Below are 26,665 nucleotides of genomic sequence, written 5' to 3' on the forward strand. Positions count from 1 at the left end.
TACATGCTGATTGTCAGTATTGAAAAGATTTTCTTCTGATGAATTGAGGAAGAGTTCGGCTAGGAAGGGGGAAAGGGGGGAACCCATTGCTAGCCCATCTGTTTGACTGAAAAAAAGTGGTTGAAACTAAAATAGTTTTGGTTAACTGTCATTTTGATGAGGGAGATCAATTCGTGGAACATATTTTGGGCAATGGTATAATCATCGAGGAGTTCTTTCACCCTAAGCAAGGCTTCAGATATGACCACACAAGTAAATAAATTCTTAATGTCAAAATGGATGCTCTCGAGCAAATGGAAATACGGAGGCACCTAGCAAACCCCAACTTGATACTTTGTAACGAGCAATTGTTCCCCTCCCCACTCCTTTCAGAGAAACTTGCCTGGAATTGGTCAAACCAACCCCTCAACGCACCCAATTGCCCTCTCCCCTCTCAGGCCGTCCTTCCCCTCCCCACCCCCACTCTGTCCTGAGCGTATATATTCTCGCACTGTTGTTAAGTATATTTGTACCTGATGATGCCGCAATTCGGTGAAACGCGTTGTACCTTATAATAAAAATCTGTATAAAAGTACCAAGTCCTTTTAATATGGATATCTCCAATATAGCATATTTTTAACCAAGTTTCTCTAATGAAGTGTAAATATGATAAAATGTTCAATTATAACAGATTCTTCTTGTAAAAAAGGGTATTTGACATGCTTTTAAAGTTACATGATTGAATGAATATACTCTGACATGGTGCCATAATGAATTGTGATTTTGAGGTGGGATTTGTCTTTAAATGTACGGATATAAAATATGTTGTTACTGAGAACTTAAATATGGTTATCACTTACCCCATGATCAAAGATTTTAACTCTTTTCATTGACCTTTTAAATTTTTACAGAATTCAAAATACCACAGTTACCAAAGAGGAAGAGGCATTTGAACAAACCACTGAGTAAGTCATATTATGCAGGAGTTGAAAATGCAAAATCAACTCAGCGAATGGAGATGGCGGAAGAAAAGATCAGAAAGTTAGACTCTGAAGTAACTCTGCATCGTAAATTTCGGATTGGTGCCTTTCCGGATATACAGATATATTGCTATGACATACTCAAGCCCCTTCGTACTGTTGCCCAGGTAATTGAATATTTACTTTAAAAAAAGTCACATATCGTAAATATAAAGTTTTTATTTGTGTTGCTTGTCTGCTGGTTATGGATGGTATGATAGTTTGTCGTAGTCCTTGATTTTCATTTGGCAAAAATAACCTCATGTCATTCTATGTTGCAATGGTATTTTCATGACTTATTTGTATAAATGTTATATTTTGTGTAATTTCCTTATAAATTTTAATTTTTTGTTTTATTATTTTTAATGTCATGAACTAATTATGAGACATATCAAAAAGGAAGGGCTTTTTTGTTAATTTTAAATATTGGTGGGTCAGTCAAAGTGGTACGCATGCAGTACCATCTATTGATTTTTTCCAAAGCCACTTAGGTTTTTCTTTTGATTCAGTTGTCATTTACCTGTTGATGTCCATGAAAATTGTCGCGCCTGCCAGTTGCAAAGTGTGCGCTATGGTTTGATTTTTTTGTGTGAAAAAGAATTATCAGCTGTCCAAATTCATTGGGTGTTGTGCCTAGTTTATAGTCATGAAATAATGAGTGAAGGGTTATATTGATGCTGGGAGCTACCTATCATGATATCAGACGTATATTTTTCCATTTCTCTTGAATCTATCCTGGTTCAATTGATAATTGTATTGACTTATCATAGATTGTTTTATGCAGATTTTTCCTTCTTACTTCCTGACAGTGCTTTCTATTTCCTGTGCAGCACACAAATTTCACCCTTCCTCCTTGTAAATTTTCCATACCTCCACACCTGTTTTCCTACATGATTCTTTCTCTTCATCAATTTCCTCCATTCTTTCATCCTTCTCTTGTCTATCTTTCTAATCATCTGATTTGTAATCCATGTTGTTTTTGTCCTTGTCCTATTTACTTTTCCTATAGTTTCAGTGGGGGTATTCTATGTCATTTTTTGGATATGGTATGGTTTTCCTTCATTTTTACCCATCTCTATTCCCTCACTAATAATTTTGTCTGCATTTTGCTGATATCTCTTAATTTTCCTGGTTAATATTTCTAAATTCCATTTTTCATCCATCTCATGTGTTTTATCTTCCTGAATCTGGTGTTATATATCATTGGTACAAAATTATGCCATGCATCTGCTTCCCGAGGAAAATTATTTGAATTGATTATACTGTTTCTCTGATAAACCTGTGCCTTACCAAAATATGGCCCAACTTATATCTTGCTAAATCTTAGGGCTATTTACATGGATGCTTATGCTTATTGTGGTGTATCAACCAAGTGTTTGTAATAATTAAACAATGTTGCTTGCAGAACTCTAATGCTTTCTCCCCTCAGTCATTTGTCATTCCTGGTTCATAAACTGTAATCCCGTACCTCACTTCTTTTAAATTAATTCCCATTATTATTATTTACGTCTTATAATTATGTACTATTGTGTATAGTGTGTGTGCGGCATGAACTGTAAACCATATACATTATTCACAACTCAAAGCAAGGATTCACGGAACAATCTTGGCAACATTTTAAGACCAGCAATCTGGAAAGAAGTGGCTCTCCTTTCTATAGTCAAGCAAGCATACAAATATAGCAGACTTTTTGCCGCACCCGGAAAATGCTTAGGTCACCTCTATTAATTATAACCTCCTTGTGTTTAGATTACATTTTTACTTAATTGTAACTTCTTTCTTACTAAAATACCACAACATTCAGAATTTCTTGTAGTAGACCTTACTCCAATAATGTTGAATCAAATTTTGAAATCACTCTATAAAATAATTTTGAATAAACTTTAATTTTTTTCAGAGGGATCCTGTAATTGCCCAGCAGCTATTTGTATCCCTGTTTGGTGGGATTTGGAAAAAAGTTAAAGAATCTAATGGCTGCTTTACGTTGTTGCTATTGCAAGGTCGGGAGGCATTCAAGAAAATACTAAAGAATACCAAGCAGTTTTCGGGCCCCTTGATAAGTGCAATTCTAGAAATTGCACTAAGCAACATAAGCTCTTTTCCTTTAAATGTGGATTCTGTCATGAGAGGTAAGGCAACAAAGTTTTGGTATCATAGTTCAGGTCACTTTGATGCCTTGAAGAAATCATCTGTATTGAACTTTTACCTTTGAAATTTATTTCATTTTATCATGTTTTTAAGATCTAATTTTTGCACCAATAGAGGACTTAGCATTGTTTTAATTTACTAAATTGTTTGATACATTACAAGGTAATCTGTAGGAATCAAGTTGAAAAAACTCTTCATAACTTTGTAAAAGTCTTTCACATCATTCCCTTCTTAGTCATTCATTTCAAACCATTTCTTTTGCTCTCCTGTTATCTCTGTTTGGTGATTTAACTCTCATATTTTCTCTCAAAATGATCAAGTGAAGTGTATAAATACCCTTCTTTCATAGTCAGGCATTACCAGTGCCACTTGTCCACATTCTATTCTTCCACGGCCCAGTAATACTCACATTGTATTTACTATTTTTACTACAAATACTTCTTTAGTATCTCTTATACCCACTGCATTTCATTTACATTTATGCTTATCCCTGTGCAGACCTAAAGTCCACTTCGGTACTTCATTGAAGAAGGGACAGAGTCCAGAGTTAAGGAGTCTGATAACAAAACTTAAGGCGACTGCTTTGATTCCCAGGGGAACTAAAATTTTTCAGCTTTGAAAAAACTGAGTTTCTTAATTTTCTAGAATAAGGCTGTGAATAAAGAGAATCCTACACCTAAAATTGGTGAAAGGCAGTAGTTTCACCATAAGGCACTGTTGGTGCAGATCAGGTTGATCAGTCCAGTATAAACTGCCACAGCTGTGGACATGATTGAAGGCTATAGAATTGGCCACCCTACTTTATTAAGGAAGGCAATGGAAAACCACCAAATTAATTTCCCTCGACGATGTAGCCTTACATTCAAATATAATGGGATCCTTCATTTACCTGGGTAGCCGGATAACTTGGTAAGGATGGAGATCGGCTGACATAAAGAGAAGAACAGCTCAATCTAGGAGGGCAACTACTATGTTCAGAGAGCCTATGCAGACAAAGAAATAGTTAGTCAAAATGGTCACATGGGGCATGGCCATCTACTGATAAGAGACATGAAACATTATAGAAGTGGGTCCCCAAAGAATAGAAGCCTTTAAAACATGGTGCTGAAGAGGAGAATGCTGCAGATTAAATGTACAGACAAAGTAAGGAATGATGAAGTATATTAAGGAGCAGAAGAGGAAAGGACAATATGGAAGAACTCTATGGCAAGGAAGAACTTGATGGATTGGACATCCACCTCGAGGCACAATGGATTAGTTAAAAACAACATAAGGGAAGATCCTGTGCAGAAGACCCAGAGGCAAATATGTAGGTAAAATTAAGAAAGAAAGATATGAAACAGAGAAGCTAATGGAACGGGAGTGAGAGTATTAATACTGAATAGAGAAGAATGGACGGCTGTGGAGAATCAGTCGTAGGATTGAAATACTGATGATGATGATGACTGTATTTTAGGGAGAATGACAGTTTTATTCTCTTCTGTTTTTCTACCATGGATGATCATTCATTTTTTTCTTTTATTCCGCTTACCACTAGCAACCTTTCTGTTATCTTTCATAAACCTTGTAATCTCTTTGTCTTTCTATCTCTTAAAAACATTCTGACTAGCTGTACAAAATTATTCACTTGTTCAGAAGTATCACTCTTTAAACTCACCATATATTTATTAGAAATAGTGTGCTGGCCTTGGGTAGGTTTTTGATGGATCTTGGCGATGCACACTATTGCACTCCTAATCCCTGACTCACATAACACCAGATATCCTTAATCTTGTACTAGATATTTCAATAACTAATTTTTTTAGCTTAACATATTTTCTACCTCCCTTAATTCCATCTTACATCCTGTAAATACCTATTCGTTTTCTCCTTCTTCCTTTCTTTCCCAGCATTTTCCACTCTATCAAAATCTTTAGTGTCCCATAGATCTCAGTATCTCCTGTATCCACTAGTTCTGACATCTTTGAATTTTTTCCCAAAAGCCATTTATATTTCATCAACATGCCTAGAATGTTATTCTTAGTTTTCCTTTCCTTCCAATTAATTTTCTCCATTCTTCTTTACTCCCCTATCTTAAAAGTCTGCAGTATAAACTTATCCTCTGGTAAACCAAACTGGTATCCAAACTGCCAAATTGGTAACTCTAAATAATATAAAACTGGTACCCAATTGTCTGCAAATCTATGTAATTACTTCTTGCAGTGAAACTACAGAAGTTAAGTATTATGTAGATCTGAGTTAAACAATTGAAGTCATGATATAGTTGGTCCTTGACCCTCGCTAAGCAAATCATGTATACAGGGTTCGTCCGGAAAATAAGTGTACTGACTCCTGGGCTGGGCGCTCCAGGCGCGCCCAGCACCGCTCTGACGGGCTGCGATTGGAGGGGGGTATGTTGGCAAGCGACGCTGAAAAATGCAGTCGGCTCTGAGCTGTGGTGTAGTGAGGAGCTCTGTTAACGCGAACCTCCACGCTCGACCCACGTCACGGAACGCGATGCCGAAGTTTTTGGATTCCATCAAATTTGCGGTAAAGCTTGGGAAATCGTCTACCGAAACTGTCGGTATGATTAACCAGGCTTACAGGGAGTCAGCCATGTCCAGAAACATGATCTTTCGGTGGCACAAGATGTTCGTGGAGGGCAGAGAAGAGGTCGACGACGAGTCTTCGAGAGGTTCCCGATGATGCCTTCGCGGGAGCGTTCCAGGAATGGGAACGCCGCTGGAACAAGTGTATCGACTCACAAGGGTCCTATTTTGAGGAATATTAGCTTAAGATATGTAAAAGTGTAATAAATTTTTTTTCCTGAGCTCAGTACACTTTTTTTCCGGACGAACCCTGTATTCTTAGAAGAAATTGAGTTATCAATAGCTAATCTCTTTTTTAGCTATTGGCCCCTGTGGACTGTCACCTCTAGCCTGTCTCTTCCTTGAGGCAAGGTTGAATCAATGGCTACCCAACCAACACACCAAACTTTATGATCGAAGTGAAGTGAACAATCACAGGAAGATTTGGCTACAACTAGCAATGTGAGTGTAATTTATTTTTGTGAGTACTTAACTAATTATGAAACAGGTTAAGTATAGTGGGGTGTTCAGAGATGGAGTATTTAATTATTTTCTGTTTGGAAGGCCCAAATGTTAAGTGGTCTCTCTCAAACAAGATATTCCTAATGTTGTGTAAAAAATAATGTGCAAGTTTGGTAAAATACAAAATTATTTAGTTTTTTCAATTTTATGTGATTTATGGTAATGAAAGGATGCAAGTACATGGTAATTGTGGACTAATTCAAAACACTTGGGCCATTTTTCCTGGGCATTACTTGTTTTGAATGGAACAAGGGACTGCATACTGAAGTCCCAACTATTGCAACACTAAATGTCCTATAACAGGGTATAATATCAGAGAATACTCATGATCTTCGAAAATGGAAAAAAAAGAGCCAAAAAGTTATTGAAAAGTTGGGAATTTTGTGTTAAAATTGGGAATTCTCAATGAGAACAATGTTTTTTTTGGTTGTGTGATCAATCCATGATTGCATGTGTTTTATCATAATCGTGGGTCCTTCAAGAGCTGAACCTATGATCAGATCAGCTTTGGTGTGTGTATTACTTGCAGCATGCAAAGCAATGAGGTAACTCTACAAACAAATGTACCTTTACTGGTTCCGAGCACACTGGAGAAAAATCTGGAAAAAGATGACATGTTTAATTGGAAATTCAGGGAAAAGTCTAACTTGGAAAAATAAAATGTGTAACCATATTTTAAAATAAGCCATTTTTCAGCTTAATATACTGTATTCCATTTTGCCCTATGTGTGTCATTTGGCAGTGGAAAAATTAGTTAATTGGGGGAGATTTGTTGGTGGATTAATACAATTTAGAGGGCCATAGTACTGCATCCCCAAAAAATTTAGGTTTTGCTTGGTAAGGATAATCATACAAGTATGTGGTTGACTCTTCTTACAGAGAAATCATTATTTTTAATAAACTTTTATCTGGCTCTGACAAATCTCTGAAAATATGATGCATCATCTAAAGGCTCTCAAGGGGTGGGAAGGGATTATAATCCCTATATGCCCATCCCTGAGGCTACATTAGAAAATAGTTTATATTGAGAATGCTGTAGTGACATATGAGAAAATGTTAAAGACCCTACAATGCTTTCTATGGCATTGCTCTCAATCCCAGGCATTTGGGTTCTTGCTCTTGGTGTTGGGGATCTACACAACTCAAAAGAGCCGCATTTAATAAGTATGAAGGAGAAGGCGTTTATGGTTGAGGGTCTCTTGGTTTACAATAATAGAAAGCAATGACGTGAGCAAAGCATAATGATTTCAAAGTAACACCAATATTTTCACAACTGAATTATACTCTTCATGAGTAACTAAGTACAGAAGCCAAATTCTGGCATTATAATATATTTTATATATTATTGGCTTGCCTTGTGAAAGAGGCTTTCACAAGAAGGAGGGCATTGATGACAGGGACATTGAGTAAGGATGTTAAGAAAAGGCTGGTGAAAATTTTGATATGGAGCATAGTTATGTATGGCATGGAAACATGATCACTGAAGCAGGATGATGGACGTAGATTGGAGGCTTTTGAAATGTGGGTCTGGAGAAGGTAAAATGGACCAAAAGGGAAACAAACGAGGAAGTGCTAGGTATGGTGAGCGAGGAGAGGGGATTGTTGGGAGAAATTCTAAGGAGGCAGGAAAGATGGATGCAGAGCATTCTGATTAGGGATGGAATGCTGAAGACTGTGATAGTGGGGAGAATGTCAGGCAATCAAGGAAATGGCTGGAACAGGATAAGGATGTTGGACAGGATGAAGGAACAGAGGAATGAAGTACTCGGAGATGAAGCGGGACGAATTGTAGAGTAGGATGTTGGGTTGTCTTTTGTTAGGATCACAAAATATTTATTTGGTAGTTGTGTCTATCCCAAACCTACCTTTACCTTTACATTACCCAATAATAATATTATTAGCTGAGAAAATCCACTTACAATCAGGTTGATGTCTCTCAACGCTAAGAGTTATCTGACCTAACTGAAGTTAGCATTTGATGAGTGAACAAGAGACTGCCTGGACTGATGCAACGGGAATCACAAGATAGATTGATTGACTGCTTGACTCCCCTGCTTGCTTTTAATTGGATTCTTTCAAAGGATTTTTGCAATTGTTTTCATCAATGCCTTTGCAAGTTCAATAGAAAAGAGGGGCTGAAGTGGGATGGATTGGTTACTCTATGGTTCACTTCTTTCCTGCCAGTTTTATTGCAAGTTATTGTTGCCGCTCTGGTGCTAAAATATACCAGGCTATTTCTGAGGCATTAAATGTGATTTCACTGCCTGGAAAAAGTCTGTGGCTCACACCTGATGTTGATTACTGCACTTGACAGCATATAAGATATGCCTTTTTTTTTCCAAAATGATCACCTTCTGTGAAAAATGTCTTAAGTGTGAAGGTTTGAACGCCATGGTTTGACGTTCAATACTGAATGTTATGTTTACCCCAGGTGGCCAATACTACCTATTTTGACTCCATTATATTTTGATCATGGGTCACGGTAGTCCAGTGGGTAGAGCGTTGGGCTGCTGATCAGAGGGTCCCGGGTTCGATTTCCGGGCAAGGCACTCTGGGCACCTCCAGCTCCACCCAAGCTTAAGGGTTTTTCTGGGTACCCGGTCTTCCTGGGAAACCATAACCAACACAGGGAAAGGAACTGGCCCCCCTACCCTGATGTGTGCATTTTCACACGCCGTATAGGGTTTAGTCCTGGGTGAACTCTACCATCACCTACTAAACCGACCTTCGGGTTGATTACTGTGTTTACGGTTTTTTTTAAATATTTTGATCAGTATGTTTGCTTATATATATATATATAATAATTGATATTCAGTTGAAGTATGTTGTAATTTGGATTGTAAATATTAAGCTCATTATTGTTAATTGTCATGGATATTGTATTGCTTGTTTCCAAGATGTCAAAGAGAGGCATGAGCAAAATATTGAATGAACTTGATTGTATTTTATCACAACTGATCACAACAAAGCAGATTATGCTCTTCTTACAGAGACTGCCATCTATTTGGCTTTTCTGAAATATAAGAACAAAAAGAACCGCGGTAAACCTTTTGAGATTGGTGTAGCTTTCTGAGAAAAGGACATTCTGCTATTCAATTAATATTAGTTCTGCGTCCTTGTAAAGCTATAATTCCACCCTTATAAAAAGTTACCGAAAAACTGAAAGAAAAAGGTTTTCCAATGCTAAAAAATATGAATTAATCACAAGGAATGAAAAAGGACTCACCGTATATACGAGTTCTGTCCAATAAATATGCGAACTGAGGCCATAAAGAATTAATTTCGGAAAATTTAGTCGGCATCGATTTTGTCCCCTTCAAAGTTGTCTTCATTCATTGCTATGCACTTGTTCCATCTTCTTTTCCACTGTTTAAAGTACCCTTGGATGTCCTCGGCAGTTAGGCTTTTTAGTTTTCTCATTGTTTCTTGCTTTAGTGTGTCCACATCTTCTCAGTCTTGTCCCCTCACACATTTTTGCATTTTAGGAATAGGAAAAAGTCACAAGGGGTGAGATTTAGCAAATAAAGAGGATGGTCAAAGATGAGAATTGAATTTTTTGCCAGGAACTGCCAAACAATAAATGCTAAATGTGCAGGTGCATTGTCATGGTGAAGGATCTATCCATTGCCATGAGTCAAATTTGGTTGCATTTGATGCACGCGATCTCTCAAACGCTTGGGAACTGTAAGGTAGAACTCAGCATTTACTGTTTGTCCTTCAGGAAGAAATTCATGATGAATAACATCTTCGACATCAAAGAAAACCAGGAGCATGACTGTGATTTTCAATCGGCTTTTTCTTGATTTTTTTGGTTTGATTTAATCCACTTGAAAATAGATGTTTTCTTCAGGGCATTACCACTGTAAACCTTTGTCAAAATTTCAGTAATTTATTGACAACTTTTTCTGCATTTCACCAAAAAACTTGACGTTGATTTGTTGCTCCATGATTTTGCCAATTTCCATTTTCGACCAGCAGTAAAAACAAAGGACAACAGAAACTAACATAACTGGCACCATACGCACAGCTCGATGATCCGCCAAGTACAGATGGCTCATTGGGTCTCAGGCAACTAGCGCCGCTAGTGGGCAGGGCTATAGTCTGCATCATGGCCACCAAATTACCCCTGTTCGCGTATTTATTAGATATACATTTATTTTCCGCATATTTTGGTTATATGTATTTTTCGATTATATCTGCTTAATCGTGCATGCATTAGCATGGATAATCAGGAGTTTACCATTTAACTTAAGTTGGTGGGGTTTTGTGTTTTTGCCTAGACTGTTAAAACATGTTTCCACTATGCACATAGCGCAAGCTTTCTTTAAGTGAAAAAGTGCAAAGCAGCCTTTGATTCTATTCCAGTCAAATTTTTTTTTTATTTTCCACAGGATATACCAAGATATGGAGGAGTATGATGTGGTTCATGGAATTTTTCATGATATGATGAAATGTGGAGATAATGTTAAGGAAGCACTTGAGTTTGAAAGAACTGGACAGTGGAATAAAGGAAAAGCTGCCTACAATAGTATCCTTAGCAATTGGACCCACAGTGATACTGATGATGAAACTGAGTTTGTAGAGAGGGATTATCACTATGAAAGATATTTTGAGGTATGTGATAAAAAAGAAAATCAACAGTATGATTTTATTCATTTTTAAACTTACCTGTAATGATGCAGTCAAATAAGTTGAATCCAGAAAGTAAGGTCTGATTTGTAATTATGTGAAAATCATGAAAGATAGCATAATATTTTTCTGGTTAAAATATCTAGATGTAATAATAATAATACTTAATTGTTCATTGTAGCCAAGTACATGCTAACATGAAATTCATTACATTAAGATTCTAATATACTAACCATTGAAAAAAATTGAAAATATGACTATGATAAGGTGAGACATCATGATCTTATCCTGTGTGTCACAATCATGTTATTTATTGCAAAATTTTCCCTAAGATATTGCCTATCATTTAGTGTTATTGTGTTGAAAATTAATGTGCATTCGTATTAAAGGTTTCTTCCTGCTGAAATCACTTCATGCAAAATACCCCATTGTTTCTAAATTATATAACCTCTTTACACCATGGTCAATTGTCAGCATGAAATAATATAAGACATAACGCAAACTGATGCAGTGTATTAATCTTTTGTTACTAATGAATTTTTGTGTATGCTTTTGGTGCACAATGACTTAAGGTGGCTCTGCCGAAGGCAGTTTATACTCTGTTTTATCTAAGAGTCCAAAAATTTTCTTGTTTGTGGATTCAGTAATTTGAAAACTCCTTTGTCAGTTACTAACCATTATTAATAATTTTGAGGTGTGAAGGAAAAAATATTGGTGGCTGAATAGAGAATTGTGGCTGTAGGTTGAGTTGTCAAAAGATTTCCCATCTAAACTGTGATGTCACCTGAACTGTATGAGTTAGTTATGAGGTCAGAAAGTGCTGTGGAAAATCTCATTCCTGGAAGACAGGATTCCATTTGCTTTGTTCTTAAGTGTTCATTTAATTCCCTAGGTTTTGATAGCATGTCAGCCTAAATCAAGATTACATATTCCAGAAAATCAACAACCATTATCACAGGCTTAAATGGTATCTATGAATTTGTATTTCATGAATAGTAGTGCTAAAAAATTCAAAAAAGTTTCAGGGCAAAATGAGTATTTATCTAGATTCTTAAAAAAGTCAAGGACTCTTAAAGGAGTAATTTTTATTTTGTTGGTTCATCAAATTTTGAAAACTGTTTTATTAAGTCATTATCTGCCCATGAATGCCGGTTCAATGGAGGAAAATGCTGAAGTATATGTACAGATAAATTTAGCAGTGTGCACTGGATTATATTGGGTATATGAGGTAACAATCATGGTAATAGAAAGCCTTGAAAAATATATTTTATCCTTGAAAACTTGGAATCAGAAACCATCTATGAGATGTATTCAAGTTCTAATATGTCCTATTTTTTCCTCATAAACTGCTTAGACAAGGAAGTTGAAACTTCCTGTAGTTATCCACATTATTCCAGAATAAGGGTACACATTTTTCACAATTTAATTGCTGTGTTTAAATGATCACCAAGAATGCTTCTATGGGTGGCTGTTAAACTTTTAATGACTGTTTGGTATCTCTAGTGTCTTGCAAGTCTATCTCAGTGGAATGACCTAAATAAGGTCATTATGAAGCAGTTGGATGACTCATTTGCTGAAGCTTGGGATGATGAGACATTTTGGATCCCATGGCTCATAAAAGCCCAAGTAAACTGTGGGCTGGAACAAGAAAGCAATGCTGATGAATATTTCAAGTACATCAGTGGCCCCACGATAGATAGCGATCAAAGGATATATCTTCAGGTGATTTATTTTTAGGAAGTATTCAATTATTAGTAGTCAATTACTGTCATCTCTGTAATCAACTCATTAGATATTCTTGATTGAAGTCTAAATCTACGTTAATATTGTTGAGTAATATACATGCTTAATTTTATCCTCTCCATGCAGAATTTCATTTATATTGTTATCATTTAAATGTACTAGTAGATGTTTTGGTCATTTTTTATGCGTGGTTTAAAAAATTAATTTGTTTTCTTACCAAAGGTCTTCAGTGTAAAATTTATAAAGGTTTTAATTCCAGATTTGTGTGTTTTCTTTTTATTTCTTGTTTGTTAGTCCCATTTAAATTTATTGGATTCCATTGTGGTGATATTTGAAAAACTAGATTCTTATCAAAGTTGCTGTAGTACCTCAGAGGATTTTGGGTTGGCGGGGTAGTTTGTGTACTGTCTTCCTATCATGAGAGCCATAGTTCAAATCCTAGCAGTAAGAAAATGTTTCATTCATAGAATTTTTCGTGAGAATTACTCATTTTTTATTTGGGCTGTGTAATTTTTTATAAATGTAACTACATTTTTAGTGGCTTTTCATATCTTTACTTTCTTGAAACAGCTGCCTTGTTTTAAGAATGATGTTGTAGGAACGTATCAGTAGTGCTTGCTTAGAATAAAAATCAGGCTAAATTATTGGATGAAACTCCAACGAGATTTGAATATAAATTTTGATTAAGCTTGGGATGGATAAGGTCCATGTTCCTTTTTCAACTCTTAAAGCCCTTAAAATTGACCTATAGATTGAATGACAGCGGTGTGGAACATAGAGAGGACCTAACTAAGATGATGATATCAGAAACCACTGGATCTATTGGTCTTGAAAGGTTCAGTCTCAAGTGTATTCTCAAGACCTAGTCTCAAATCTTTCCAAAGTGTTCTCTTGGAGAGCGAGCCGTCATCTCACCAGATAGATTTGCACTCTTTGAGTTTTGCCATTATTCTCCATAAATATGTATTTGCTTTGATGCCAATAACTTTCAAAATATTTGTTTTTGATTTATCAGCTGAATGTTTTATTCATAGCTTCCAAATATATGATTTTCACAGCCCATTTGCTATAACATTTCAAATTTTGGAATGGTGATGTGCCATTTTTGATTTCCATGCTTCGATTAATATTATAGTGTGTAATCTATTCTGACAACAAATGTGATTAACACTTTAAGCATTTATAAACATTCATGCTTATTTCATTAGCATAAATTTTCTCTAATAATAAATTTTGATAAAGTCTTTGATTTATTAACCACAATGGAATTAATTGTTATCTTTTTAAAGGTTAGTGACAATGATCAAAGTGTGAAAGGTATTCTTGTGAATCTTTGTTTCTTATTTCAGAGTAACTACAGTCGAGAAATTGCCCTTATCCATACAATGTTCGGGCAATATGATAAAGCCAGATTTCTTGTGCAGAAGTACTACAACTCCTTCTTGGATGAGTGGCCTCACCTCAGTCCATTGTCTACCAAAATAAAGGCTCCTAAATTACTGAACACTCAACTCACTTCGGAATTGTCAGTAAGTCACATTCGGAAGTTACTGTTTCCTATGTTGAATTATCAAAACATATGTGCATATGTTTTTTAGTTAAAACATTCCATTGCAAGTGCGATAATATCCAGAGGGGACCAGCTGATAAGAGAAAAAGTCAATTCTAATATAATGGATTGTGTGCCAAGGAGGATAGGTTTTAATTTTATTCGAACTGCTAAAGTTTTATGGGACTGAAAATTTGTCTCTTGGGGTGTTTGTTGATCATGAAAAATTTTGCTACAATCAAAAAAATGTCCCTCCTCGCTGAAAAATGATAGGATTTGTGAAATTTTGCCAAAAATCAGACAAAATCCCTGAGCCCCCACCAGTTGAATTTGTTTTAATTTCATGTAAAAACATGGCTTTGGGTTGAAAATGTTTTTTAATCCTACTGTATCAATATTTTAAAATATTAATATCCTACACTACATTGCCTGTCTCTACAATATCTTTGGAAGTTTGACAAATCTGATGCTTAGGCAACCCATACAAGACTCGGGCGTTTCTGTTGGGTACGTGTATCAAATGTAGTTCAGCATAAAAGTTTAATGGTTTTAAACTTGGAAATGAGCTATTTAAAAATACTCCTTTAAATTTGGTACCAGAGGTTCAATTCCAGGGTTTATCCTTTGTTTTCCTTCAAAAATGCTTGATTTAAGGTCATAATTATTGACTACTTTAGAAATATATAGCTGCTATCAGCTAGTTTTGTGTATTTAATTTACAGAACTAATCATGACTCACTACGAAGAAATTCATGACCTCCTTATGGATTATTGGGTGTTGTGAAAGTTTAAAATTTATCAAATAAAATTCAAATCAATGGATAATGGATAAGAATTCATTTTATCATTGTCATTCCATGTGAAAGTATTTAACATTCGTACATATTTTTAGTAACTGCTCACTGCCGTAAATTCCAGTGTGTTATATTTTTATTGCACTCTTAAAACACTATTTTGGAGAAAATCCAATGTGATCTCTTTGAAATATGCTGTTGGGCATATATCTATAAAAATAAATTTCCTAATAAACTGAATAAAAAGGTGGCACTTAAAGCATGATATTTCAAATCCTCAATGTGTTAAGGTTTCTCTCAGATGTAAAAGAAGGGATAATAGATCTGGTTATAGTTCATAAGAAATGTATGGGTCTCTTGAGTTTGTTCAAGTTTGATTAACTGAAGTTCAGATCATATTAACCTTTGTATATTTCTGTGCAAACATATTTGCAGTTGGCACTCAGATAAGTGAAAGAGAAAAATATTGCTCTCATCCTCTCCTCCAAAATTAAGCATTGTGTATTCATACTTTTTATTTTAATCCAAGTGTGGAATAATATGAATATGATAGAGATGAAAGAATAATGCAAGTATTTGGGTATAATAGATTTAATTAGTTAAGGAGTAAGGGAGTAAGTCCCTTTCTAATTTGATAGTCTACTAATTAGATTTTGGATGGATATTGGCTGAACACTCCAACATTTTTTAGCCTCACCTGACAAGACACACTAACACCCCACAGTGCTACATCAAACTGTTCTTCAATTCCACATTCTGCCTCCCATCATTCCATCCAACATGCCTATCCTTCTCTCCCCCTACCTCACTTGCTTGCCCAATGTCTTCTCCTCTATATCACAGTCTTCATTGATTCCATTGGCTATCAAAATGCTCTGCATTCATCTTTCCTGCCTTCTTTTGATTTCTCCTGTAGCAGTTCTCCCCCGCCATACTTAGTATTTCCTCTTTTGTTTTCCTCTCCATTAATTTTACCTTTTCCATTCTTCTTCACATCCTTTTCCCATGAGAGTCTTTTGAAATAACTTAAAATGAAGTCTTTGTCTGACTGCACCAATATGAATGGCATGAAGATTATGAATGTTGTGTCATCCCAAATTTCACATCTGCCAAAATGCTGAGTTACGCCAGAGTAATCTGTATTCTTTTGGTTTTGATATTTCTCCATATCCACTTCATAACATTTTGATGTTGCTGCCTACTTGGGTCATATTATAATATGTTCTCAGGGATTCAAGTCACATTCTCTCTCACTGTACATTTGTGTTCATTAAAATCAGAAAATATATGTATTTTTTCAGTTGTTTCTCTCTTCCATGAAGAGCCATGGGTCACATCAATTCATTAAAGATATAAATAGGCTCTGTAGCACTTGGAAAGTTAACCTCCCTAATCAAATGGAGCCTTTGAGTCACTGGGAGCATAGAATTGCTTGTCGTCACTTCTTTATCAGGAAGATCATTGCTGATGTTGGAGGAGTAATCAACGTGGATGAAGAAAGCATTGATCTTCGAGTCATGGAAGCACAAATGTCTCTTTCACTAGTGGACATGGCAATCTCAGCAAAACATTTTCAAGTTGCCGACAAGTATCTGAAGAAATCAGAGGCGGTGGTAAGTAATCAAGATAGCTCACTCCTGTGAATGTTTCTTGATTTAATGTAAATTTGACTAAGTGTTACTGTGATGACCTTTTTTCCCTGTTGTGAAAATTTATTTTTAGTAAAATCTGCCAAAGTTTAAATAACCCCATCTCTTATATGTCTGTTTTTAAAAAGAAATTTTTATCTATATACTAATATGCAATCCCCAAAAAATTTGGATCTCTGTCCCATATGGCTTCATGTATGAATGTTTCATCATTGAATTGATTGATGATTTGTTTTTATACTTACTTGTTGGTGATAATGTAGTTACCACGTCTAATTTGAAATTTGGGATATGTCTTGGTCAGTTTAAGAGAATTGAGTGAATCCATAAATGATTGTGTGGCATTAAAGAGGTTTCGTTCTTTTATTATTTTAGCTGAAGAACAATGCTGATTCTGCATTAAGATTGCCATGGTGTATCTCGCAAGCATTTCTTCCCTGGCTGAAAGGATTGAACAAAAAGAGTGACAGAGATTCTCAGCTGAAGTTGTATGTCGAAGCTTGGGATCGTTTAGGTTTGTAAAGAGAGTGGATTGCAAGCATGTATCAGTTCATAGTGAAAACTTTGTCTTGACTATGTTATTTATCATTGCAGTGCACATACTTGAGGATCCACAGCTGTCTCCCTTGCCAGAATTGCATTTGAAAGTCATTCAGAAGATATACACTGTGTCGAAGACAGTTCACAGTGTTATCAAAATGAGTCCAGTAGATGTTGATAACTTTGATTGCAATATCAAAATGAATATTTTTAGATTGATTGGATATTCTACCACAAGGTACCTAATGGCATCCCGTCTTCTGTCATTCCCTCCTCATGAACCTCTCTTTTCTCTGAGCTTTTGCAAATTTAACTGTATAAATGTGTATCCTGTCTTTCTGTGAAGTAATTCAGCTCTGCAAGCTTATTTTCCATTCATCATTGTCGCATTTAAGTACATGCATTTCGCTTAGAATCAATTACTTGAATACTCTTTAAAGCTTCCTCATCCGACACCTTCATTGCCCATGTCTCCAAATCATGGTTAGCTATCGATCTGACCATGATCTTGTATTGATGTATTAATGTATTTTCCATTTGCTCATTTGTCCTTAATTTTATTTATTACCAATTCAACTTCCTCCATTTCAGGCTCCTGTACCACTCCTCTTTCCTTAGCTCTCTAGGTTTTTAATCAGGAGCCTCCAAAAAATGCATGAATGAATGGAATCAATTGAATTTTACACTAATGCAGTGGAACTTTGCTTAACGAGCACTTTGCATAGCGAATAATTTGCTTAACGAGCAGTAATATATCTTTTCAAATGACTTGCTTAACAAGTGACTTCTTGCATAGCAATTGACTTTTTGCGTAACAAGTAACAATGATAGAGGGATTCCTGGAATGATTGCGCAAATGCTTGTTCAATTTGTATTTAGCAATTGTTCCACCGGCATCTTAGTGTCCCTAGTGTTTAAGTATTTTTAGAAACTTGTGTTCACCCTTAGCATTTGTGATTTTTTGGTGGAAAGTTAAGTAATAACAATTTTATGCATATTTTTAAAAATTTCCCCAAAAAGAGCAGCCCGAGGACATGGTCAGAGAAAAAAATAACAATAGAAATGAAAAGTAAAATCATTGAAAAGTAAGAACGAGGTGTGAACATGGCTGATGCAGCTTCCACTATCATGCACTCGATTTGGACTATTCTTTAGAACAAGGACAAAATTAAGGAGATTGATGCTTCAAAGGGGATGACAAGACTATCTATGCCACTGTTCCATATTCTCAATTATGTTGAAAGGTTGCTCCTCATAAAGATGAAAGAAAAGCAATTGCAAGTGACACTATTTACAAGAACATGATTTGTCAGAAGGTAAAAGTGATATTCGCTCACCTTGCTAAGAAGATGCAGGATCATCAATGGCTGAAAAAGAATTATCTAAGGCAAGCCATGGGTGGTTTGAGAAGTTTAAGAAAAGAGCCAGCATCCACAGAATTGAGAGGCATGGTGAAGCTCCAAGCTCTGACTCAAAGGCAGCAGAAAACTTGTCAGAGACTTCATGAAGCTCATAGATTCTGAGGGTTACCTGCCCGAACAGATGTTTATTGAGATGAGATGGGTCTCTTCTGGGAAAAAATGCTGAAGCAAAATTATGTGTTAGCAGAGTACAATGCATTTCCCGGCCACAAGCCAATGAAAGGCTCTTTCATGCTGGTATTTTGTGCCAATGCGAGGGGTGCTTAGAAAATTTAACCCCTGCTTGTTTACCATTCAGAAATGCTGTGAACCTTCAAGTATGAAGTCCAGAAGAGCAGGCTGAATGTGATGTAGATGTCATGGAAAAGTATGGGAAACTTTTGAATCATACATTGAGAATCGTCAACATTTTAAGGCAGTGGCTATGTGCACTACAAATATATTTAATGATAATGCCATATCACACAAAGTTTTGAAGAATCTGCATAAACAAATTTATCTAGACAGATTTTCAGTAAAAAAGAATTGGGAGTGTATCATAAGTAACCAACTAATAACTTCCATTCTTTTTTTTTCCTATAAATCAAATGATATATCTAGGTCGATTCATTCTGCAACAGGAAAAAAATTAAGATGATTTACTATCCTAAGCAATTTGTGTATAATCGTATTTGAATATACTTTGTGCATAATTTTTTGTTTTCAGTACAGAATGGATTATTGTATTTTACATAAATTTATATGGGAAAATTTGTTTCGTCTAATGAGTGTTTTGCTTTACAAGGAAGATTTCTGGGCGAATTACACTCGTTATGCTAGGTTCCACTTTACCTGTGTATGTATGTGTAATGTATATGAAATGCAATTTTATTTGGAGTTCTTGGCTAATTCCGTTTTACATTATTATTTCTCTTTTATCTTCAGCACATCTTCTTTGATTGAAAGAATTACTGAGTATGGTGTGAAGCAATTGGAGCAAACTGTTGACATAGCTCAAGCTCTTTCAGAGAGTTGTATTGCTGACCAATATCTAGAATTGGGTAAATACTGTCAGTACTTAATGGAGGACACACCAGGTATAGTATTTTTTGTTTAAGTGTATATGCATGATAATGAATAGCTGATAGATAATTTGAGTAATTATTTTTCATACAAATAGTTGAAGTACTTAAGTTTGAATTTCTTTTGTTATTATTTAACTGTTGTTAATTGAATATCGAGTGTAATAGAACTTATATTAGCATATTCTATAGAAAATTGCTTTATTATATTGAAGCCTTGTTTGAAGAAATGGACTTTTGGATTTAAGGCCCGAATTTGGCCTGTTTGGCTGGTCAGATGAGTAGCCCATTTATACTAACCCAAAGCTCACGGGTTTGAGTCCTGCCTTAGGCACAGGTGATGCCATGCAATAAGCTAGTCAGGATCCCAAGGTGCTAACGAGCCACCAGAGGCATTCAGAGGGCAGAAAATACAAATAATACCATGGAGAAAATTGTTTCAGGCTTAATTTGGTGGATGTTATCCAACATGGTGATAGTAAGAAAACTTTGTTAAATCAATTCAATGTTTGTTATTACCTGATTTCCCAGCGTATGAGATGCGCCCTGATTTTTCAGGCTTGAATTTAGGAAAAATACTTGGATCAAACAGAAAAGGATCAAAGTATTGTGTATTCATCTTTTTTCTTTCTTTCCTCTTACACAATGTCATCTTCACTTCCATGTGGGGAATAAAGAATTTCACTTTTTAAAAAAACAAATTATAATAGTCTCTCTTTTAACTTTTTCAATCATAAGCAGTAGAAGTAAATGTCTGTTTCATTCTTCCCATCGGTTTGATGTCATGAGTTGTCTTGTAACCTTTCTTTCATAATCATGAAATGGTTTTTGTGGAAATTTCAGTTTTTTCAGTTTTCAGTTGATTCAAGGTCAACACCCTTTCACATTTTTAGGTCTTTTACTTTCAGTTGAACTCTTTATCCCATTCCTTTGATCAGTCGTTTTAGTTTTTTTTGGGGAGGCGACTGACAGCTGAGGTCAGTTGTGCCATTAGAGATATGTAGATCAGAAAGGAAGGGTGGAGAGAAACCCTGCATCGACATTAGCCTACTGTTGTCGAAAAGTGCGAAGGGGTCTGCAGTTCCCATCCAACAGATGTTTTACTCACTCAAAGTGCTCTCCATTAAGCACCTTAATTAGGGATTGGGATACCACGAAAAATATTTGTGTGCTCCAGGGCCCTCTCGGTGTGAAACCTGTATGTTAGCCACGGCACCATCGTGATCACCCCCTTTGTTCAATCTTCAGTTGTTTGTCAACATGTGAAGTCATGTCTTTCTATTGTAACTTAGTATTTTGCAATTATATATCACAACATGTATTATTATTTTGACCAGATATGTTTAAAACAATAATGACGAAGACAGAAAAATTGAAAAAATAATAGTGTAAAACAAAGCTATACATTTTTAAGGGCGTTGATGATAAAATGCTTAAGTGGAATGGAAGGACAGTATTCCATTGAATTCTTTATCAATGATTTTAAAAATTACTAAAGACAGAAAATGCCATTTAAAGTATTGTTTTTAGAAAGGATCATAAAAAAATATGTGGTTTGAAACACAGTGAAGTAGAAGTAGTCCTGTAGTCTGATTGTGTGGTGGCATTTGCATGAAAAATGTTCCTCTGGGTGATCACAGGCATGTAGGTTTACAATTGTTTGATGCTTAAAATAAAAAAATAAAGAAAAAAGCTGCCTAAAAATATTCAATACTGTATGGCATTATGTACACGTGAAGTGTGTAACTCTTTTAGATTTAGCGACCTGCTAACAGTAGTTAAATTATAACAAAAACTATCTAAGAAGTTTGATTCTCTTGATTCCTGCAGTGTACATAGAACAAGTCCCTTTTATCCCATTTTTTAGTCAATAGATCTGAGCTGAGAGAAGAGAGAATAAATAACACAAAAACTCTTGCAGAATTCATTTTGTACTTGGGGCATTCACTTGATCCTTGCCCTTACTGCAGTTATAGTGACTAAATCTGTTTAACTTCTAAAATATTAAATAACTATCCCCATCCTTGTAAAAACTGAAGCATACTTTTTTTGCAGGAAAATACGAAGAACTATGCATGAAAGCAATTCTAAGAGCAATGGCTTATGGATCCCCGCAAGCTAGACAGTGGTTCCCTTGCATCTTGCAACTTCCTGGATTGTATTCATCCTTAAGTGTTCCATTCCAGACTGAGGTAGGTCAATATTCATTTCCTCTCAATAACATCATCATAAATGTCCATGTTCATATGTATATCATAAAATTTGTTCTCCCTCATAAATATTTTGCTGTTTTTTTCTTCCTCTTTTCATTTTATGTGAACATTTTGTTTTACTTATTTTTAAATCTTTTTGAGATATTGCTTTCATTTAAGGCACTCAATTTTTTTTCATTCAGGTATTCATTAAATATTTTTTAATTGCTCAGTGCCAAATTCATCCAGGATAAAAATTTTTAAAACAGTTACTGAACTGTGAAAAGAAGGAGATAAAAATATTATTGAATCAAGAACAAAAATGGTTATCATCATGTGTGTTGCCTTGTGTTTGCGTTTATTAATTTGGCTCTCTCTTAATTTATTGTTACCATGTAGTCTTTTCGTGTGCCCACATGGATGTACCTCAGCTGGACAAGCCAAATACTTGCTCATCTCAATGATTCTTCTTGCTCAACCCTCTCAGATCTCATAGTTCGAATGGCTGAAACATACCCATCAGCAATTGTTTTTCCATTTCGAGTTAGTTCTGATAAATACGAGAAAGAAAATTCAGGGGTAATGGCAGCCCTGAAATACAGGTATGTATCAATGCATAAAAGTCAACCCTGATTAATGTAGCATGTTCATGCAACTTGGTGATGTGAATATTTAAGAGTATTTTTAAACATTTGAACCTGTTGTGTAATTTCCACATTATTTATTTGAAAACCTTGGCCTTCTTTAGATCATACACTTTTGGTGACACCTGGAATACAATGTAACATGGAAAATTCTTTTTATTTTCATTGTTTTGACTGCCTTTTAATGTCAAAGCATACTAATCATTTCTATGCACTAAATAAATTTATGTTTGTGCAGAGAATAATATTGGAGAAAACTAAGCAAACTTTTTAATACAGCATCAGTGCTGCAGGTTATTTTTTTTTTAAAAAACATACATCATTCCTTGGAAGTTGCGCACTGTGACTACAAAGGCAAAATTTGAATTCAAATACAGTCAAACCTTGCACAACGAGCATAATTCATATGGCAACCATTATCGCGAACACTTTTAAATTAATGTGAAATATGATAATTCATTCCATACTGAAAAAAAGTAATTATGTACCAGGTTTATTCAAGAAAATTACCAATTTGTTGTTTAGGATCGTGCATCATTTTCACCTTTCTTTTGTGACAGAATGAAACATCTGGGAATGCAAACTTAATTTAAAAAAAAGAATTTAAAAAAATAGTTTTTTTAATTATGATACGTACCTGATTCCTTTTCACTAGAAAGCTGTCTAGAGACATTTGTTCATGCCGACGCTTTCAATTTTGTTAAAATGCTACTCAGAATTAACATTCAATAAATTTCTGGCAGGCATAGCCACTGCCTTATTAGGGCAATGCTTTGTTTGGGTTGTGTGATGCAACAGTTTCTCAGGACCGCCATATCACATTTAGCCTACTGTTTGGGACTTGACAATTTCTGAACGCTAATAAAGTTTCTGAATGGTAAATATTTGGGGTTTACTTTTCAAATTGGTGCTTAAATTTGCACAAAATAGCTGCATGAGATGGCTTTACATTAGCTTTTGGCTGAGCAATGCATTCTCCTCTACTGTTACGTGTACAAATATTTGTTTGCTTTGGTTGCTGCCGCACCATGACTCACAATGCCATGGATCCCTGTTCTTCTTCTAAACTTTCGAGCCTCATATGGCTTCCCTTAAATACTTCTTCAGCCATTGATTATCCTAGTATCTTCTAAAAAAGGTCGGCAAAAATCAATCACTTTCCCCTTCTCACAAATGATATTCTTGTTAGTAGTGTTGCGTTGCAATTGCTTTTCATTTATCCATATGAGAAGCAACCTGTCAACATCTTTGAGAATAGATAACCTTTGCATAGATATTCTTTTCACTTCCTTTGAAGCATCTATCTTCTTAATCTTGTCCTTGTATTTGAAGAAAATGCAAATTATTGATGTTGACTATTTGTATGTGTGTGCTGGATCAGCCACGCTTACACCTAGTTCCCGCTTTTTATAGATACACCTACAATCTATAAGATGCAAGCCGATTTTCTGAAAAAAATACTTACCGTTAAGAATTTTTTTCCCTCAACAAGCATGGAAAATGGTTGCCTTTATTACAAATTTCGATACTATCTCTGATTTGAGCCAGTAGTGAAAAAAGGGTATTAATATTTCTTTGAAAGTATTTCTTAAAAAAATCCTGTATCTTATGTAAACCTTGTAACATCTCAAATGTGGTGCTGTTGTGAAACTTATACTACATTGGGCTAATGAGGATGTCACCCCTCTGTGAATGTGTACATTTCATCTCTCCTAATAAACTTAGAATTTACAGTTACCCAAGCTTAAGTAGTGTGAGAGTGTTGTAAAGTCAGACAATGGTTGATTTCAACATAAATTTTGTTAATATCAAAAAAATAATAGAAACTAAGTGTGACATAAAAAAGTTAAAATAAGAATAATCTCATGTGATATAAAGGGAGTAGATTGTCATGCACTATTTCATGTAAACATGAAGTCATGAATAACACTTCGAAACATGGATACAAGAAATGTGCTGTGCATTCACACCAGCTTTACAACAGCATAAAAACTGCCATTTGAAAATGAAAGAAAAGTTTGAAAGGCACCAACTCATGATGTCATACTGACAGGAAGAAATAAATGGCTGTTGATTTCTAATGCTTGGCTGAAAAAGTCATAGCGGAAAGCTAAAAGTGAGGCCATCGTGATGTCTGTATAAAACTGTTGGAATAGTAATGCGTTAAATGGAAGTGAAGAGGACATTGTGCATAAGGGAAGTAACAACCTTAGTGAAAAAGCAGCAGTGATGACACATTTCTGGGATTCTACAATGAATAAACATTGATACAGCTGCTATTTTTTTAATTTAATAACTCTATTTTCTTTATATTAAGTGTTAACATTGAAATATTTTGATTCTTTTCTGTCTGATCCAAGTATTTTTTCGTAAATTTTAGTATGAAAAATCACAATGCATCTTATGAGCTGGGAAATATGGTAATTTGTTTAACCCCTGAGGTGTGTATACATATTTGATAATGATGAATTTTGTAGTATGATGCAATTATTCACATTGAACATTCACCGAATTCCAATGCAACAATTTCAGAATGTAATAATCATTCGCCTTGACTTGGATTCGAACCCAGATCCCTCAATATCTGGTCGAGTGCTTTAAGCTACCGAGGCGTCCTCTTAAACTCTGAAATTTTGGGGCTTTTAAAGGAACAAGATGTTGTGACGAAATGCCGTACATACAATGTCACTGGCATTCGTAGTCGTGCGCGACGCGCCACAGAGGACGCCTCGGTAGCTTAAGCGGCTAAAGCACTCAACCGGATATTGAGGGATCTGGGTTCGAATCCCAGTCAAGGCAAATGATTTTTACACTCTGAAATTGTTGCATTGAAATGCACATTAGCGGATGACGCCGTTAAAAGTTACTGTTGCGGCATCTCCCGCAGTTTCTTTGGAATTCACCGAATTGTTCAAAATTCAGTGGTAAAATGTAAGTTAAAGTTTGTTTTTTAAAAAACTATGAACTTCTCTCTGGCTCTTGCACTTTCTTATTAAGAAAGCTACTCTTTAAGCAACCTTATTTGCTTTGCTTTCTACACATTGCACCTCTGTTTTGAGATTTATGCTACAAAAGTCTATCAGTATTGTGCGGTTCAACTGACAAGCAGACAAGCAAGATAAAGATTAAATAAAGTGGTGCTTGGCTCTTATTTATAAAAATATACATCATATACATGAAATTGGTTAGAAAAAAGGTCCCTAATTGGTTGCTTTTTAAGTATGAATTTCCTTAAAATTGAAAGTCACTATACAGTGAGTAGCAACCCTGAATTTCTTTGTATTAAGGTTTTACAGTGTTTTATTCTCTGATATTATTGTTGAGAGGTTGTGACTCAAAATTCTGCCTTTAAAATGCAATCACCATTTCATCAGGTTCCTATGTTGGACTAAAATATCAGTAGCATCTTTTGATTATGCATAGTTTGGCACCTTTTGATACGGAAATACATGTGAGTAACCCTATTTGGTCGCTCTTTTCCTTAATAAGTGTCACTTGGTCACTTTTTTGACCCTTGAGATTATGGTGAATAATGAACACATAATTTCATGCAAAGTGGATGATCATGTCAAGAGTTTGGTATTGTCCTGTTTGAAAAATGATCTAAATTCACCCAACAGAAGTTTTTCTGAAAGATTACATCTTTTGCAGGCTGGAGAAGATTTTATTTAAAAATCAAGTGCTGGAAAACTTGCTAAAATCTTTGGCATATGTGAGCGTCCCTAAAGTTATGCTCGAGTACTATGTGACCAGAATAATTACCCACCTGGAGTCACCCAAACCGAACATTGAGGAAGTTGCAAAAGCCAACTCCCTAATGATGAGTGAAGTATTCCTTAAAGGCAGAGGAAATAGGGCAGTGGGTGCCCAGTATAACGGGAGTCTTCTCCATTCACTGAAGGGCTTGGAGAATAAAATCTGTGAGGTTATGAGTGGCTTATCTTTGATCAAGACTGGAGGACAGGCTAAGGCTCTTATACAGAAGCTAAAATGCATTACTAATGGGTTACGCTACAATTCATCGACACGGCTTCAAGCTTACAGCAAATGGCTTTCAGAGTACAGGTCATCTGGTTGGGGTGAATGTGTGGAAATACCTGGCCAGTATACTGGAGACCATGAACCAAGGGTGGAAGAGCATGTGAAAATAGTTGGATTCCTTCCTAAGGTGAGTTATAGTCTGTTAATGCTTTGTTTTCTTTTTACTA

General features: G+C 35.5%; 1 protein-coding gene across 1 annotated transcript in view; it reads left to right on the forward strand.

The window, feature by feature from the left end:
• The window catches only part of LOC139691558 (DNA-dependent protein kinase catalytic subunit-like), a 55,585-nt gene that overhangs the window by 14,240 nt on the left and 14,680 nt on the right, over positions 1–26,665 (forward strand). The window contains exons 13-25 of the mRNA XM_071589432.1: positions 891–1,126; positions 2,896–3,127; positions 6,034–6,175; positions 10,627–10,849; positions 12,368–12,586; positions 13,957–14,136; positions 16,252–16,563; positions 16,975–17,113; positions 17,194–17,377; positions 19,485–19,636; positions 21,677–21,813; positions 22,213–22,415; positions 26,109–26,625. Of these exons, the coding sequence (XP_071445533.1) occupies positions 891–1,126; positions 2,896–3,127; positions 6,034–6,175; positions 10,627–10,849; positions 12,368–12,586; positions 13,957–14,136; positions 16,252–16,563; positions 16,975–17,113; positions 17,194–17,377; positions 19,485–19,636; positions 21,677–21,813; positions 22,213–22,415; positions 26,109–26,625 (2,876 nt within the window). The remainder of the gene's footprint in view (positions 1–890; positions 1,127–2,895; positions 3,128–6,033; positions 6,176–10,626; positions 10,850–12,367; positions 12,587–13,956; positions 14,137–16,251; positions 16,564–16,974; positions 17,114–17,193; positions 17,378–19,484; positions 19,637–21,676; positions 21,814–22,212; positions 22,416–26,108; positions 26,626–26,665) is intronic.

The sequence above is a fragment of the Hetaerina americana genome, unplaced genomic scaffold (genome assembly GCF_022747635.1).
Source record: "Hetaerina americana unplaced genomic scaffold, ioHetAmer1.1.p SCAF_38, whole genome shotgun sequence".
Classification (NCBI taxonomy): Eukaryota; Metazoa; Arthropoda; class Insecta; order Odonata; family Calopterygidae; genus Hetaerina; species Hetaerina americana.